This window comes from Varroa destructor, unplaced genomic scaffold (genome assembly GCF_002443255.2).
Source record: "Varroa destructor unplaced genomic scaffold, Vdes_3.0 BEIS01000004.1, whole genome shotgun sequence".
NCBI lineage: Eukaryota > Metazoa > Arthropoda > Arachnida > Mesostigmata > Varroidae > Varroa > Varroa destructor.
Genome location: NW_019211457.1, coordinates 14,064,910 through 14,081,408, shown reverse-complemented (window position 1 = coordinate 14,081,408; position 16,499 = coordinate 14,064,910). Strand labels below are relative to the sequence as shown.

The 16,499-nt window shown below is 43.3% G+C and overlaps 1 protein-coding gene across 9 annotated transcripts in view; it reads left to right on the top strand.

Moving 5' to 3' along the window:
* LOC111249741 (uncharacterized) overlaps nt 1-16,499 on the top strand; it is a 99,948-nt gene that overhangs the window by 57,203 nt on the left and 26,246 nt on the right. For 8 of the 9 annotated variants that reach the window (XR_015325913.1, XM_086986380.1, XM_086986377.1 and 5 more), the window contains one exon: nt 5,293-6,225. Coding sequence is in view for 8 of the 9 variants with exons in the window: in XM_086986380.1 (XP_086842506.1) it covers nt 5,958-6,225 (268 nt within the window). In the remaining variant the exon portion in view is untranslated. Of the gene's footprint in view, nt 1-5,043; nt 5,179-5,292; nt 6,226-16,499 lie in introns of all 9 variants that reach the window. The other variant, XM_086986373.1, reaches the window with a different exon arrangement.

Below are 16,499 nucleotides of genomic sequence, written 5' to 3'. Positions count from 1 at the left end.
GATATCTACAGTCATATTTTACGAGAGCTCAATTCCTTTTCTATGAGCTGTACCGTTCCCTGCGATAGTGGGGAAAATAACATGGCTATTGTAGCCAGATAAGCCGGCGTGGGTCGAGATGGCTATCATCAAAATAGGTTCTGTATAATACTCTATTATCCGCCGATCTATATTTTATATATGGGTAGAGTCCCATATATAATATACGGATACATCGCTGTAGGACTGCGGTCCGGAATAAAGCATTAGGAATCCAAGCAGGCCCGCAGTCCAAACCACTACATAGGCTGGGGCGTGCCTATATAAAGTAAGGTTGTAAAGTAGGATCTAGGCTCACGCAAAGCTGGCAACTGTCCTTCGCTATACGAATTACACTTCACTATACCACGAACACATTTGTTGTTGAAATCGCACAATTATTCAGACGGGCGATCTATTGGTTTGAAGCAGCCGTAGTGGCTGTGTCAGTTGGTGCTTATTCTCATGGGGAAATATGGTCTAATGTTGCGGCCTACTCCTCAAGGCGTTCACAGGTCCCTTTACGAGGCCGAGCGAAACCTTGTCACTGGCCGGTGTTTACACGCCATTTTTTCCTTTCTTTCTCTGTGTATCTTGTTATAGGATGTCTAATGTTGGATAAATGACACTAGTGCGACAGTACGACTACCCGTACTTGGTTCCCGTTTATCCCTTGAAGATGATGATACACATTCGAGAACTGAACTTCTGAAGTGGTTAACGCAATACTAGTGGTAGTGGTTTCTACTAAATAGGACAAACAAAGAGGGTTCGCATGATGCAGGTTGAAAGCGCTGGAGAAAAGGCATCCAGATATATCCAAGCTCCATTAGCTCGACATTAGGATTGTCGCCTTCTACCTACCATCTAGCCTGACCGCTTATAGTTCGTCATATCTGCGCCGTGATTGGTAAAGTTTCGAGTGCTGTAGGTATTACATTGGAGAGCCAGGATTTTGTTTGGGGTTAGTTAGCTTACTAGAACTTTCTCATTATTCTGTGCGATTGAACAAAATTTGAACAACGTAATCCTTACTGAATATAAGTAATAACCTCGCATTATAGGTTACGATATGGGTTAGGATAACCCCAGGGATCTTTTGGATCCGTACCGACATACACATCAATTTTACTATAGAAGATACCCATCGCAGTCAGAGCTGAGTAAGTACTAATAGTATGTCTCGTTATTGGCAGATGTGTTTTTGGTGACTCTTTGACTCACGTTATTAGGACTACTTTACATCAAGTGTTAGATAAATGATATATTATTTTAAACACAACTTTGTCAAATCATTTCTTAGCTGGTTGACCAGCTAAACGGGACGCATTTGAGTCAGAGCTGATTAAATCTAAATGACTGTTATCCGTCGTGTTTGTATAAACGTAGCATTTTATACGCCTACATTATAGATTAAGATACAGCTTATAGAGCCGCCGATATTTTTCTAATTTTTAATCTAAATTTTCTTTAAAAATATATTCGTCCGATATCGTTTCGACAGTCAAATTAGTTATATAAATAATTAGTAATATAAATTACGCCTCAATGAACTTAACGGCCAAGCGGTACAATAACGGATCCGAGGCCTGAAAGAATAAAGGAGATCACACTTAAATTGTATAGGCTAATCATATGGTTCAGCTTGTCGCATCGACTGTACAACATGCCGTCCGAAGGGAGTGCTATCGGATTAAGCAGGACATACATAACATGTTACAGAAGCTGTAAATGATGTGGGTCAGTTGGGGAGCGAGCGGGTCTGCTGTTACGCAGTACGTCCAAATGTAATTAGTAATCGATAGAAATAAAGCCGCGTTAGGCATCCATGCAGCTCCATAGCTTTTGTATAGTAAAACATAGTAGTGTTATCTGTACCCATACTATTGAGGTTCAGTTGAACGGCGCACTTAGAAACAATAAGCTAAAATTCAATATCTGGAAAAGCCATTTACGCCAATAAACTATTATGAAACACCTATTTCGTACTGTACCAAGGGTATGGCTGTCCCAACCTCATTGTATGATTGATGAGTTTTTTGTTTTTTTTTCCCGATAACGATTTTTTGTGCCTCCCTCATTATAATATCACATCTTCATTGGATCTGCCGCATAAAAAAAGGCATTTCTCACAAATCGATGTTGACAGCAAGGTGGAACTTGTCGAAGCCCGATCTGGCTATCGAGTCCGAGGATCTCACAAGGGTCAAATCAGATGGCGGATTTCTGAGCTCAGGGTTTGGCAAGTCTGGTTTGGCTCTGAATACCGGATTGCCATGGCGAGATAACAGATCAGGGGGTGCCGAGAACAAGATCACTGTTACGTCACTATTTAAAAGCTCTTGCATTCAATGTACTAGGTTTGAGTCATTTCTGGCCCCATTTAACCAGAATTCATTATCATCACACTCGACGAAAATGGCTGATGCATATGGCTTGCTCTGTGTGAATGTGTGTTTCAGTGTGTGTGTGTGTGTGTGGTGTTTGTATGTGTGTGTATAGTGTGTGTGTGTTTTTATATGTGCTTGTAGAAGTAGGAACGATGAGATATGAGAAACGGAATTGCTTTCTCGAACCACGTGACCAAATGCATACCTACCGAATTTAACTCGATATATATATATATATATATATATTATATATATATATATATTTTTTTTTTTTTACATTTCTACAATTTTAATCAAATATTATCTTCAATACACGTGAGAATCAACTCCTATGGTTACATGATAAATACTGTGTTGTTCCTCTAAGTACAACATTTGTCCCCAGTTGAATATGCGATGTATATAAATCACAGTTAGGGTAAGCCCGCTGTTATTTGTTTAAAAAGTGCCGCATTTATTCGTGGCGGAACCGCTTGCGAAATGAATACGACACACAACGCAGTTGACGTACGTTTCTATAAACGCTAGTCTGTATATCTATTCGATTGTTTTGTGTATATATCGTACAGGTATAGACTTCTGTCAGGATCACTCTACGTACAAAACAGATCAGAAGGACGACATCAACTACAAGAAAAATATCATCCGAAGAATAATATGTTTCGTTCAAACAAATCAGCATCTCGGAAATGCCACCAAGCTGTCGATTCGGACGATTTTTCGATGCTGCGCTATATCCTACCATATATATATGGTAGTTATTTCTTCGCTCGACTACACTATGCGCCCCTGATGAGCCCTCGTGGATTTCTCCCCTCAGCCTCTTCTACTTCTTTACTCCTCATCGCATTTCTGTATTTCTTACCTAGCAGCTCAAATGCTGGCTGTTGACGTTTGTAATCAGTGCATGAGTCGGTCGGTTACCTGTTGAAACTGCCTGACTCCCGTAGATGTCTCGTTGATCGTTTAGATCTCGTTGCCATCCGTCGATACTTCCCAAGATATGCGGAGCTGTATATTTGTGCGTATGTTCGTGTGTGTAAGCAGCAGTGGCAACTTGAAACATGCCATCTACCGGCGTCCATTCCCTCGGGGGTCAACCTAAGGATAATGGCGCTACCAGGATATAGAGCTAGCTTTGGGATCGGCTGATGGACGATGGTAACGGCTGGCATCTTGCGCCGCTGTCGTATCCTTCCAAACCTCCCCAGTTCTATTATATTCTACCCTATTTCCCTACAGCCTGCAATGTCCATAGTTTCTCATCCCGCGCTGTGCTCGAATCTACCCCATCCCCCTCCCCTTCCAGTCTACTATTCCGTTTTCGATACAGGCGAGACTTAGGGAGGGGTGCTGGTCCGCTTTTCTAAAGCCTCTTTTAGGTGAGACGTTTGAGTAGCCATTGGTATGCGTCTCCCATAGCACCTTTTAGCAGCAAAAATCTAACGCGGGCGTGCAAGCAGAATGTGTGCTTGGTTAACGGTAGTAGCGGCCGCAAGCGCCCGTCCCACTTGAATCCGTTCCAGCATTCCCCTTGATCGTACACTGCTAGCGGCCAAGTCTGACAGCCTTCGTGTAGTTTAGTCTGAATCCCCTGTTTATTGCTTCTCTAGCCAATCAAGCTTCTATCCCTCTTTATGTGCACAGCAAAGCAAGATGGTAGGTTTAACAGCTTCGTATGAAAGAAGGGAAATGAGCGGTGTGGGGGAGACTTCTTGGCAACATTAGGGCAACCAGGAACTCGAAAGTTGCGGCGGGTCGGGAGCTTGTGCCGGATAGTGTCGAAACTCAACAAATACGCGCGGCCTCGGTGAAAATAGGGAGACCTTTTCGGCGGGCTGCTATCGTTCCGTTGCTCATCTAAGCCGATGAATCACTTTCTCCCCCCCTCTCTCTCTCTCTCTCTCTCTCTGTTACCGACGATGGCGGATATGAAGTCGATTCGTATTTGAAGGACAACCTAACTTAGGTATAGCATGACTTACTGGAGAACGAATGGCAGAGCCTCCGCTTGTTTCTCTCGATAGAGAAGAGAATTCCGTTGTTCCCAATCTGACGACACATATTGGCATTCGTTCTATTCATTTTTCTACGTGGGGACAATCGTTGCCAAGGAACGCTGTTGTAGTCTACAAGCGAAACTAACTATGGAGCTACATCGATGTAGTGAGCAGTTTTCTCATAGAGAAAAGAGGCGACAACGATGGGGAGCGGCGGACATTAGGAAAGAGAACGATTTGTAGTAATGTTGACGAATGCTGGATATGTATCAGGTCGGTTTGACATTGACAGTTGGACAATGGAATATTAAACGAGGTGACAAGATTGCAAGATGGTACCGGTCGAGACGGCAATGGTTTGACACGATGATAAGGTTATACATACTAAATAGGACAACTAACACACACATATATATATATATATGTACGTTTTTTTCTCAAGAAATAACCGAATAAATAAAATGCAGCGTGCTTTTTGACATTATTATTTGCGGCCTAGCATATATGGTAGTAGGTTCAGTTTCCCTTCAACAAAAAAATCTGAGTGGATTACCCTAGTAGTTCTTATAAGACAACGTTTCACTTAACTAAACGAAATCTATCTATTATATTATATATTATGATGATTGCGCAAGGGCTCTGAAACCTGTGTACCACCATGTCGGTCTGGAGGGTCGTGCCTGATACAGGAATCCTTCTCAATGGGAAGAGGCCACGTCGAAGGAGACCTTTGATATCATGCAAGATTCTGATCGTAGCTCTTCTTACATGTATGTTCCATACGTTTATGATCTTTTAGGATCTGCTGTAGCACAATTTATAACTCACAACCGACTGACACCAATCTGTATGCATCATCTGTTGTTTTTCTCGACCCTTTTCAGGATACGCGCACCTTAGATCCGGAAGGGAACACACCCTTCGGGTTACGTCCGGCTGCTTACAACAGTGTTCAAGCCAACAGCAGAGAGAAGGCTGTCTATTCGGCATTAAAGTGACCCTTGCTACAGACCCAATCAGCGTAAGCGCCGAGTCGAAGTTGTCAACACAATCCCAGTCTCAATCTAATCGCCAAAAATACAACTACAGCAAAATCTGACCCACCCAGGTAATCTACAAATTATTGCTTTACTTGTGTGTTCCTGAAACAGTCTTCTTCAAAGAACATCCAAGAATTAACCGCCTCATCCGCCGTTTGTCTGGTGAAGATTTCGTCAAGGTTACCTTTCTTTTCGTCGGCCTACAGCTTGATTTGTCCTTCTCTTTGCGACGAGGTGACCTTCAATCCGTCATCCTGCCCCCCGCGGCCCACGAAGCGGCTGCCAAAGCCGGTAGCGGGGCCGAAGGTGAAGCCGCAGAGGCCGCAAGTGCTATCATCGGCATAGCCAGCAGCGCTAGTTCTTGCAGTGTCAGGCGAAAAGCGTTTAGTAGTTGCGTCGCCAACATTAACGGAATTGGCCAAGATCTTGGCCTGGGTGCGGGGTTGGGGCTGACAGATTTCACTGGAAGTTGCGCGGCTCTGAACGATCCGCCCTCACCACGCTGCTCTATGATGCTTATGATGGACCTCTACGAGGAGTCGTGCCTCCAACTGCACGAAATGATTGAAAGCGACATAATGGCTTCGTCCGAGCTAGACTGTGGCGGAAACGCTGAGCTCGGCTCGCCACATCTTCCGCCCCTCGAAGGCATGGGAGCACTGGACAGTCTGGACCCATCATGGCTGAGCGACTCACAGGGTCCCCTCAACAGCAACGACCTCGACAGTCTCGACGTGGGGCTCATGGTCAACCCACAGACGGGTCTACCATCACTATGTAAGTCTACATTAGAATATTACATCTTCCTAAATACTGCTAGATGCCCACGCGACAAGCAATGCTCACGATCAGTAGCTGACGCAACACCCGAAATATATCTCTTGATTTGCAGACGAAACTGAGTACAATTCAACCGGGACATCATATGTATGTATATGCACACGGTCCAGTCGAAATTAATCTGAAAGGTGCTACCTTCCGTTACCCCATAGACATTACACCCAACATACTTATTTCCATTAGTGTATATTATACGTCTATAGTGTTTTATATCCGCAGTGACCTCGTGCCAGGCGAACCAGTTAACTGCTTGTTTGCAGAAATTGCCTCTTTTAGAAGTACCAGCATTTGGGAATAGATTTAAAATTACACATCTTAAAACTATGGGAACGGCTACCTTCAGTGCACGGCTTACGTTTGCTCATATATATATATATATATATGTAATGCATATGTGTATAAATCGCCAGTGATTCGCGTGACCTCTTTTGTATCGCGCTCAGTAATCGTACATGACGAGGAACGGATGTTATGTTAAGCAATTGGCTGTTGGAAAGCTCCGTCGTTGTTGAGACGCCGCGGCCGCAGCCTGCGCTGGTCCAATTACAAGTTTCGATCATTTCGAGCAGACGCTTTTTGTCGCATTGTTCGTCAAATAAACAAAATAATAATGTTGAATTTTACCCGGTCCTTTGCCGGGCAACGCCTGCAGCCGTAACATATAACGAACGTCTCCTTGTATTGCAATGCATAGCCTAATGATGTTTATAGAATTTAACTGATCTTGCTAGCAACTTGTTGTTTACTAAAATTGTTTTTTTGTTGCTTCTGCACTTTTTTCGCTTTTTTTAAAGCCATGTCTATGGTACGAATTTCATACTATGGATTGCTGACCCAAATAGGATACATATTGCTGCTCATAAAGGATCGTTCTCACAATCTTAGCTCTCACAATATACGTCGCAAGAGGCAACTTTCTGTATTCTGGAAATTATAAGTAATAGATAATGAATGTTCGTAGACATTTTTTTTTCCAGAATTACTCGCTTTGTGTGGTCCATGTACGAATGTATGTTGTGGGCAATACTTTGTAAATCACAATAAAAACCCACCAACTCTGCCATTGGTCAGACCCTACTTTCTCTATTCGATTACTTTCAGTGAACGTGTCGTTGCACCATCGAAAATTAGTTGATGAACGACTATAGAATCGCTATCCTATGTAACCGCTGTCTTACGTATTTGAACAGTACGCATTTAACGGTAGCTAATATGATTTGGCCATATCCTGCACGCAAAGCTTTTGTCAACCCAACTACGCTATCTATCTTCTAGGAATCCTAAGTCGCTACCAAGTAACTTAGATCGTCCTAGCAGATACAGAACGCTAGGCAAAGCATGTTATCTGAGAATTTGGCGTTTCATTGTGTTCCATTTAGTGTGCTTGAAGTCACCGTTGCTTTCTACTTGTTATCGAGTATAGATAAAATATCCATGTCTATCTACTTGCTACTATGGCAGGATGTTCGATCTTCCGTGTGCATTGTCTGTTGGGTGGTCTTTTCCATTTGTCACCGAATTCAGATACTAATCTATAGTATAGTACAGTTGAAACAACCATGCGTCGCGGCCTATACATCTCTACGTCTCAGCGTCTACATTTCGAAAGGAAACACTTCAAGTTCAATTCTGTTCGCTTGCATCCATTCAATCATTAGTTTTGTTTGCCCCCTTCGTACGAAAAGTTAATGGGCATAAGTTTTCAGCAATGAGCGTTCAATATCGCGAGCGTATCTGAGCACTTCTGATGCCTCCTCTGTTTGACACTTGCCACTACTTTCTCGACAACAATTTACCAATCGCCTTACCACATGTGAGTACGTGCTCGTCGATCTGTCCACAAAGTGCTTACATGGGGTAACGCGACTGGCAAACCATTAACGGGAAAGGCCAAACCGAAATCACTGTGTCAGTGTCTTCTTCCTTACACATATATATGTGTAAGGATATATCCCAGGAGACGTACAGACGACTACAAGAAAGGAGTATTACAAAGCACTCTGTTTGTTTCCCAGACCTGACATTAATGCACTTTTTTGTGGGAACACCTTAAGGATAACGTTTATGTCGGAAAATTGACAAAACAAGGTGAATCAAATGCTACAGCTCACTTTGTGGTTTACTAGCCTTCCGTTATCAGCAGCCTAAGGTCTGCGGTCGAAGGAAACGTTATAACCATTTAAACTGAGTACAAATCTATTAGAATATATATATATATAGGAGGTTTGATTCTATATTTGCACGCACTGGTGTAAACCGTTCACGCGAAAAAAACTCAAGATGAAATCGTTATGTACTGGGGTTGCCTGCAGCCCAACTTGTTGCAAATTGCAAAAAAAACTTATCACTAGTTACGGAATTGAGAAAAAAAACAAAAAAAAGGAGCGTTATTGACGCATTTGCTATTGCGTTTGTACATACCGTTGAACTTACATCTACTTGTCAGACTCTGCGGAACACTGACCCTATCACATAAAGCCATATATCGCACACGTGCATAGTACCAATCACTGAGTTAGAACTAACAGCGGCCCGACGTTGGAATCGTAGTTATGCCGATTTCGGTGGAAAAAAGGACGATTCACTCCGGTTTCAATACATAGGCCAGACAGTCTACGGACGATGATATACGATCATTGGTAGCTGATTGGCCTGTTTGATTGTGTAGGGTGGCATTTATTTGGCATGTAGGCGCGGCTAGAGGCTATTTGCCTTGTGCTTTGTCCTTGATCTGACAATAACAAGAACAACGGCGGCGGCGGCGGCGGCAGCAGCAGCAGCAGCAACAATAATAAAGGATCAATCTCTACGTAAAAATTAAACTTTCGATCGACGCCTGCTAGCAGACGAATCACAGCCGTACTATTCAGTAACAGCCTTATAATCAATCCATCATCATCGACGAAAACAGCGCCGCTTCGTGCGTCTACGAGTGGGGTCGTCACCGTGGCTTGCGGGACGATCCGCGCGTCGGGCACCTAATCACTGTGTCAGCGAAGTCGCACAGTCGACCACAAATGAACCGCCGGATCTATTCGTCCACGTCAAATCAGCTTGAGGATCATTGCCGGTAGTGCAAACATCTATCGGGAGGCACGCGAGCGTATTTTTGCCAAAGAGGACTGTAGATAGGCCGGCGGACACTCAGGCAACAATAGGACCGGTGTGTCTACTGTTGACGAAGGACTCGAATTACTTCTCATCGTAGATCCACAGGGGATCGTTTTATGTGCGGAGGTGCGTTTGTATTCGTAATTTAACGGCACACATTTGCTGCTGCTGTTCCTGGTTCTGGATTGATAACGTAAAGAAAGTCTCTCCCCATCCCCCTGTCCACTTAGCCACCAGCAAGAGAAATACGTTCGCACTGAGCGCAGGCCCGGTAGATGGACAGGCAAAGACCGTTGGAGAAAGATACAGTACGAAACATAAAAAAACGGGCGGCGAAGGAGGGGCGGAGAAAGGGGTTTCGAGTGGACAATTGCTCTTAGTCTTGCTGGAGCTGCTGTGTATCCATCTATTTTATCTATGACATTCTTGTCACTAGGGGCGTTGTTTGACCGCCTTCGCCATCCGTTGGCAGTGGTCCTTTGCTTGGTTAACACTGAACGATGCTCAGCAGCGATTCTGGTCGCAGTTATCTTCGCAGCAGCGTACAGAATGTTTAATATTATTGTATTTGTTCTCTACGATATATAGACGTAAAAAATACTGAGCAAAAAGCGGTAACTAAAAATAGACTGATACTTAGTTTACAGTTTTTAACCATTTCAAGGCCAGTCAGATGGAAGCAAATAGTACCAATATATTTTTTTTTTCCATTGGCAATTTTGCACCATTGGACTACACGATCTGCTGCCTTCTACGGAATAGCAGCCATTCAAATTTGGTAGCTAGGACACAATGGCGGTTTTTTTGTCCTAATTTCGTGACAGTATCGGCAATATGTGTCTCGGTAAGATTTCCAGCGACCATTAGAGTAGACTATCGCGATGATGATGACGCATTGATATTCCTATTGTTGTAGAGTAACGCGTCGCATAAATACGCACATGTGCCCACGGCGTTAATTTTCACATGAAACCCATGTTTCTCTATGGAGTCTGTTTAAAGGCCGAAATTCATCATCAGCCACGGGATACACCTGTGCTTTGCATGTGGTAGTTTTTGCGTGCTGTTCCCCTACCATGTATACTGAAGCGTAGCTAACGACGCCTATATTTACTTCGTATTTTTCTAACTTAAATTGACGATGAAACGGACCATGGCTACTCTTTAGTTAGCTGCTTCGTGAACTCATGTAGTCACGCCTAAGCCGCCATTGCTGCCTACTACTAACTCAGTTTTTTCTGTTCATGCTGGGCACATACTGCCCCGCCCTTTCCTATGTAGGATCATTGCTATTAGTTGTACAAGTGGTATTTATTAGCATGGCCAAAGCGTCGTTTCGTATTTTCTCTACGACGAGATCATCTTTCAAGTAGAACTGCCCCTGTGTGTTTTCCCGTTCCAGCCTGTGGGGTGGTGAATCCTCTGCTGTTAGTACAGCCGCTACACAAATAACTAGCGTGTCGTTCTTCCTCGAGTCTCTTACCTTTCTGTGTGATTCATTCGGCTGGTCGGTCGGTCGCAGATTGAGAATAAGCCGTTCTTTTTTCTCCTAGACTTTGCTATTGCTCCCTGCATTTCCCTGTATTGGTTTCCCATATTGCGTCTGCCCATAACGAATAGGTTAGGGTTGGTCCGTTCCTAGTGTATACACGAATCTAAACGAATGGTTTTGGTTGGTTCGTTCGTTTTTTTTGGCGAAAAAACACGGATCGAGAAAGGCAAAAAAGAGAAATATACTGGCAGGTAGGCACAGAATTGAACCAACTACAAAGACGCAGGTAGCATAGAGACACCAACGACGATAGACGTAAAATAACCGAAAGTATAGTTCCGCAAGACACACGAACGTGCTTGAGGTCGTCTCTAGTGTAACAGTTAAGTAAAACACTATGTAAGCTGTAGTGCTATTGCAAGTGGCGTTTCTGCCGTGTACCCCTAGCGGACTGCTACTTCGAATTCGTTGTGTCTCCCCACCTGATATCATTCTGCAGTACTCTCATGCATTTGTGCTCTTAAGATGGCTTCCTTGATACCCCTGCTGCACATTACCTGCAGAGCCGTTTGTCTAATTTGTCATGATCCTTTCACTTAATCTTACACGTGCATCTATATAAACAGTGCATCTGCTACGGTGTTTGTACAGGTTAACGATCGTCGACCTTGCACTTCTCGCTAAGATAGCACGAAAGGGTTGCGTTGTTACCCATACATGCGTACTCACTTGTGCTAACATAACCGGATTGTAGTCTAACATGTAGAAGCAGGAACCGTGTAGCGAATTCAACTCGAGGCACGGCCGATTTTTTGCAGAAGTTAGCCCGATCTCGGCTACTATGTCAGCATAGCAATTTTGCTAAGAATATCCCTAAAGGAATATGCTTTTATAATGAAAATGAATTAGAAAAAATGAAAAAAAAAAAGAAACAGCTACCAGACTACGTCATTTCGTGTTCACATTGCGCGCAACCCTATCCTGTTGCCCTATTTTCTTCTGTTTGGCCTAAACGTTGGGCATACGCTTGTTGTCTGAACCGACGACGACAAAGAAGTCCCGATCTAAACAATGACGGCTATAAAAAATAGCAAACGAACACTCCCACAAACCAATGGAAGTCAATGTAACTAAATGTTGCGTTACAGCCGTTCTTCTAGTGTTGGTCGCTACGATTGCTACCTGCATCTCACTGATGTTTACTATTTGTCTATTAGTTCTGCTAGATTCAGCTCAGCTTCAAGTTCATGCTGGTGCTTTGAAAGCGTATTGGGATCGGACGGTTCGTCGTGCGCTCGCTGCGTTTGGCCCTTACGTACATGACTAGCTAACACAGATCAACGAGAACCTTACAAGGAACAATATATTTATGAATACCAGCCGGCTCCTGCTAGTGCTTACCGGCGATCCGGTCGTGTGTTCGCTGAGTTCAGTAGATATCATCAAAAAAAAAAAACGATGGACGGACGATCTAAGATAGTTTGGTTGCGATGAACAAAGATAGGGCCCCATATTCCAGCAAACGTCAGGCAGACGAAGAAGAAGTAGTATTACGATGGTGGAGCGCACTGTTTGTCTGTATCCGTAGGTCGATCCATTGGCCTACGAGGATCAATGCTGCTACTTTAGCAACAGACCGGGTTAGTAATGATTCAGGATTCAGGGTGACAAAGAGCATCACGTAAACAGGTATAACTACGTAGCCACACGAGCGCATGCACGTACAGTTAAGGTTTGCCGCGATTGATCTTCGCCTCGAGGATAGGAAAGATTATCCCATAATAATAGCAGCAATGACTACAGAGTCTCGGGGGTGGATAGATCTGGCCGGACTAAATCGTACGTTAAGCTGTAGGTGGTTCAGCAAGGCTCCGTGTGCACTTTGCTCTAGGCTCCCGCACTGTCGTCGTCTTAGGCGGCACCATATGTCGCTTCGAAGATTTTCGATTCGTATAAATAAGTCTTATGTAACCTTATGAACGTGAGCTAAGGTCGAGAAGCACAGGAGACGGAAACATGAAAAGATGAATACATCGTACGGTCGTCCACTGACGCTGTTACTGCAGCTGCTGCTTTAACGTTCTACGCCGCTGTTCTTCAATGGGCCGGCGTTGCTTCATGTGTTTTTACCCACTTGAGTGAGTTTTTTTGTAGGCCTTTCATCTTGGCCTCTCTGTTCTCCCCTCTCCGTCTATTGCTTCTATTGCCGTTGCTGTTTGTCGCTTATGCAGCTTTGTAATGAATGCAACGTTTGTAACCGAAAGCTAGGAAAATTGGCCACGAACCCTGAATCCAGCATGCTTTTGTGGGATAACAGGCCAACCGCTGATGAGGATTAGTTATCCGTTATATACTGGCCGATGCTAAAGTTGTCGAAGAAAACGGAGATCTAAATAGGGACCAAGACATAACATAGAATAAAAATATGACGAATGACAGATAACGATGCGACTGAAGCTATTGTAGCCTAGAAACATCCATGTAGCATCCATGTAACGTAACGAACTCGCTCGTATACACAGTACGAAAGTACGAAAATACGAACGTGGATAGGAAAATCTCTAAAAAAAAATGGCGAAGAACGAAAAATAAAGTGTGAGGAAGACAGAGGCAATCAAAATGGTGATAAAGTCTAATTCCACCTACATGTGTCGGTAGGTAATGGAGCAGCGAATCGAAAAAAAAAAGAAGTCTTCATTCGTGTGGCTTCAGCCACCTCATCGTCGATGTCGATTTCCTTTTAGTGTACCTCTAGAAGCTACTCACCACTATATACAGACGCTGAAATTTCAATTATGTTGTTGACTACCGCTATCGGTCGGAGAAGTAAACTTACTTGGTATGTCGAAATGGCTTGACTAATGCCATTTGGCAGAACACGTTCGAGTATCGCTTCGTATCAGCAGGGCCTAGCAATGAAACGGCTCCTTTTCTGTCATGATGCTTCTGTAGCGCCCATAAGTTTGCCTTTGCATATATAAGCGCGTGCTTTTAGTGAACTGATGTCTTGTACGACCTTATGTCAAGCAAACCCCTAGGACTCCTGCAGTTCAGCAGACGTAAATAACTCACTAAAGGGTATATACATAATCTTATAACCTCGTAATCGTATCGTTAAATCTATGATAATATATCGACCTCAGCCGGCATGTAAAAACACTAACGATGCTTCTGTGTTAACAACAACCGCAGCAAGGGATGGTGGAAAAAGAATCGAAATAATAACACTAGGAGGTAGTCGGTAGAAAACATTAAAAAAATGCCGTCATGGTTAAATGCACGATGTGTAATTTTTCTTTAGGACACGCCGGATCTATAGCAGTGTCATCAGGCACTTGAGGTAAAGCTAACGTCATTTATTGCCTATTGGACTTTATGTGCGCTTCACGTCATAAGGATATGCCCGATGCATATAGGTGAAAATCGAGTGTACATGAGATTTCTTTTTATATTTTCCAATCACAACAGTTCCTTCTTGTGGTAGCATGCACGGTTCCCGCGCTGACGCTGTTCCGTACTAACTAGAATTTGCTAGGCGCGCACGGCAGTTGTCGAAAGGCATTAAGGCCATAAAAACCATCTCTTGTTTGACTGGTGAGCTGGTGGATCAGAAAGACAGTCGAAAAAGCAGTGAGCTATAATTAATTTGCCCTTGTTGAAACCAAACTAAATAAAGGCCGAACAGGACAACTATTACATTTTCGTAAGAAATTGCTGGTCGTAAGTGCGTGTTTGTTCAGCTTGTGTAACAATTGATTTTGCTTCATTTCAACACAGTACCTACATTCGATCCTGCGTCGTCGTATATGACTTTCGGTGGAGCTCAGTGTGGATTTAGCGCTCATGTGCTAATGTCTGTTTAATGTTTTTGTTGTTTTCGACTCCTTCGTCCTTTTATTGGACAGCGAAGGAAAACGTTGTCGCCAAATCCTTCAGATAACTGATGTTAATGATCACCGATGATTTGTCGCGCTATGACCATGTTTTCCACCAGAGCGTCCACTCGTTCAGCAAGCTGGCTCAAGCGATGCCTCTATGCGCGCATCGTTCCTTTAGGTCATCTTTTGTTTCAGCTCAACCTATCTCTCTCTCTCTCTCTCTCTCTCTCTCTCTCTGTTTTCAATGCCTCGGTGACGGCGTTTGCCGGATCATTTGCTATCATCTAGGTTACCCACCGTCGTAATGTTAAGCGGTTTCGTATAACAACTAAATATGTGTATCCTCATCTGTATCCATTGGCTACGAGAAGCGGTACACCGAAACTGAATAAGCCATACATAAACACACACAAACACACAGAGAATAACAGAATGATGATGGTTCAACATGCCTATATATCATTATGGCAGAATGTGTGCCATACCTCGAACAGTTCATGTTTTCGTTTAGAGAACAAAAACAGCTACATCGATCAGCTATCTATGTTTAGCTGAGTTCAAGTTGGCCGATAGGTGCACACGTCGATTGCGACACATGTTATGCAGCATTCTATTGTATACCAACTTTTTGTAAGAGTACAAAGGGTTGTTTGAAAGCTTCATATACGCTTTTTAGCCGAATGCTTAGCTTAATCTAAACACTTAGGATCGAGGGTTGATGCTGTCTGCTACTGGGTCTCTCGTTCGATTGATCTTGCGGCCCCAGCCAGCTCAGCTAAATACATTTCGATTGTTCAAAGGTTCGCTACTTTGCCAATATCTGTAGTATGATAGATTTTAGGCATTTTCGATAAGTCGACCGTTAACGAATGGCAAGGAATAATAATGATCGATGCCCTTTTTAGTTAACAACCCATATACGTATGAGAAATAATCTACAGTATATACGGTTGTTTAATGAGCATTGACTACGTTTTGAATTTAAAAATTAGTATAAAATAGAACTTTGCGCCATTTTTGTTGATGGCCTCGCGCCATTTTTCTAGTAAGACCACACTCCTAAAGCTACTGCAGTTCCTGGCCGAAAAATTTAGACAGGTGACTTTTGCCTCTCTTCATTGAAGCTAAATACATATCATCGGCTTAGTTCTGCCGAGACCAAAACAGATGATCAGTTTTGACCTAACAGCTATGTGGCCTCTCATATTGTCCTGCTCGAAGGCGACGTTCGTTCAGTTTGCTAGCTCCCGTCGTCCTTTTCAATGGCTAGTTATAGTATTAGTTATTAACGGTAGAAATTCGAATCAATCGTTTCTCCCAGACGGTCCCAGAAGACTCGTAAGGTAGGATTCTTTTTTAATCTCATTAAACGGCCGAGGCTGACCCTAGAGAAGGTGATCTTTAGAGAAGAGTCAGCCTGGGCTCTGCCACAGAGTGTGGCAGGTTGACTTGATTTATCTGCGTATTATTATCGTATGTGACTCAATTTTTATTTTCTGAGACATACCGAAAAATCAATCCACCTGTCTCTGCTTTTGCGGCAATTTATTTCCTTCAAATGGTTTAAAATTATGATGATCGTGGTGGGTCATTAGCTTCTTGGCGATATCGTAGTTGTCCAGCTTAACTTTGGCAACAATCTCGTCAGCTTTTTCGTAATTGATTGACAATTACGCGGCGCATCTTTTACACCGAAATCTCAGAGCCAGCTTTGAGCCGTGCTTTCCCTT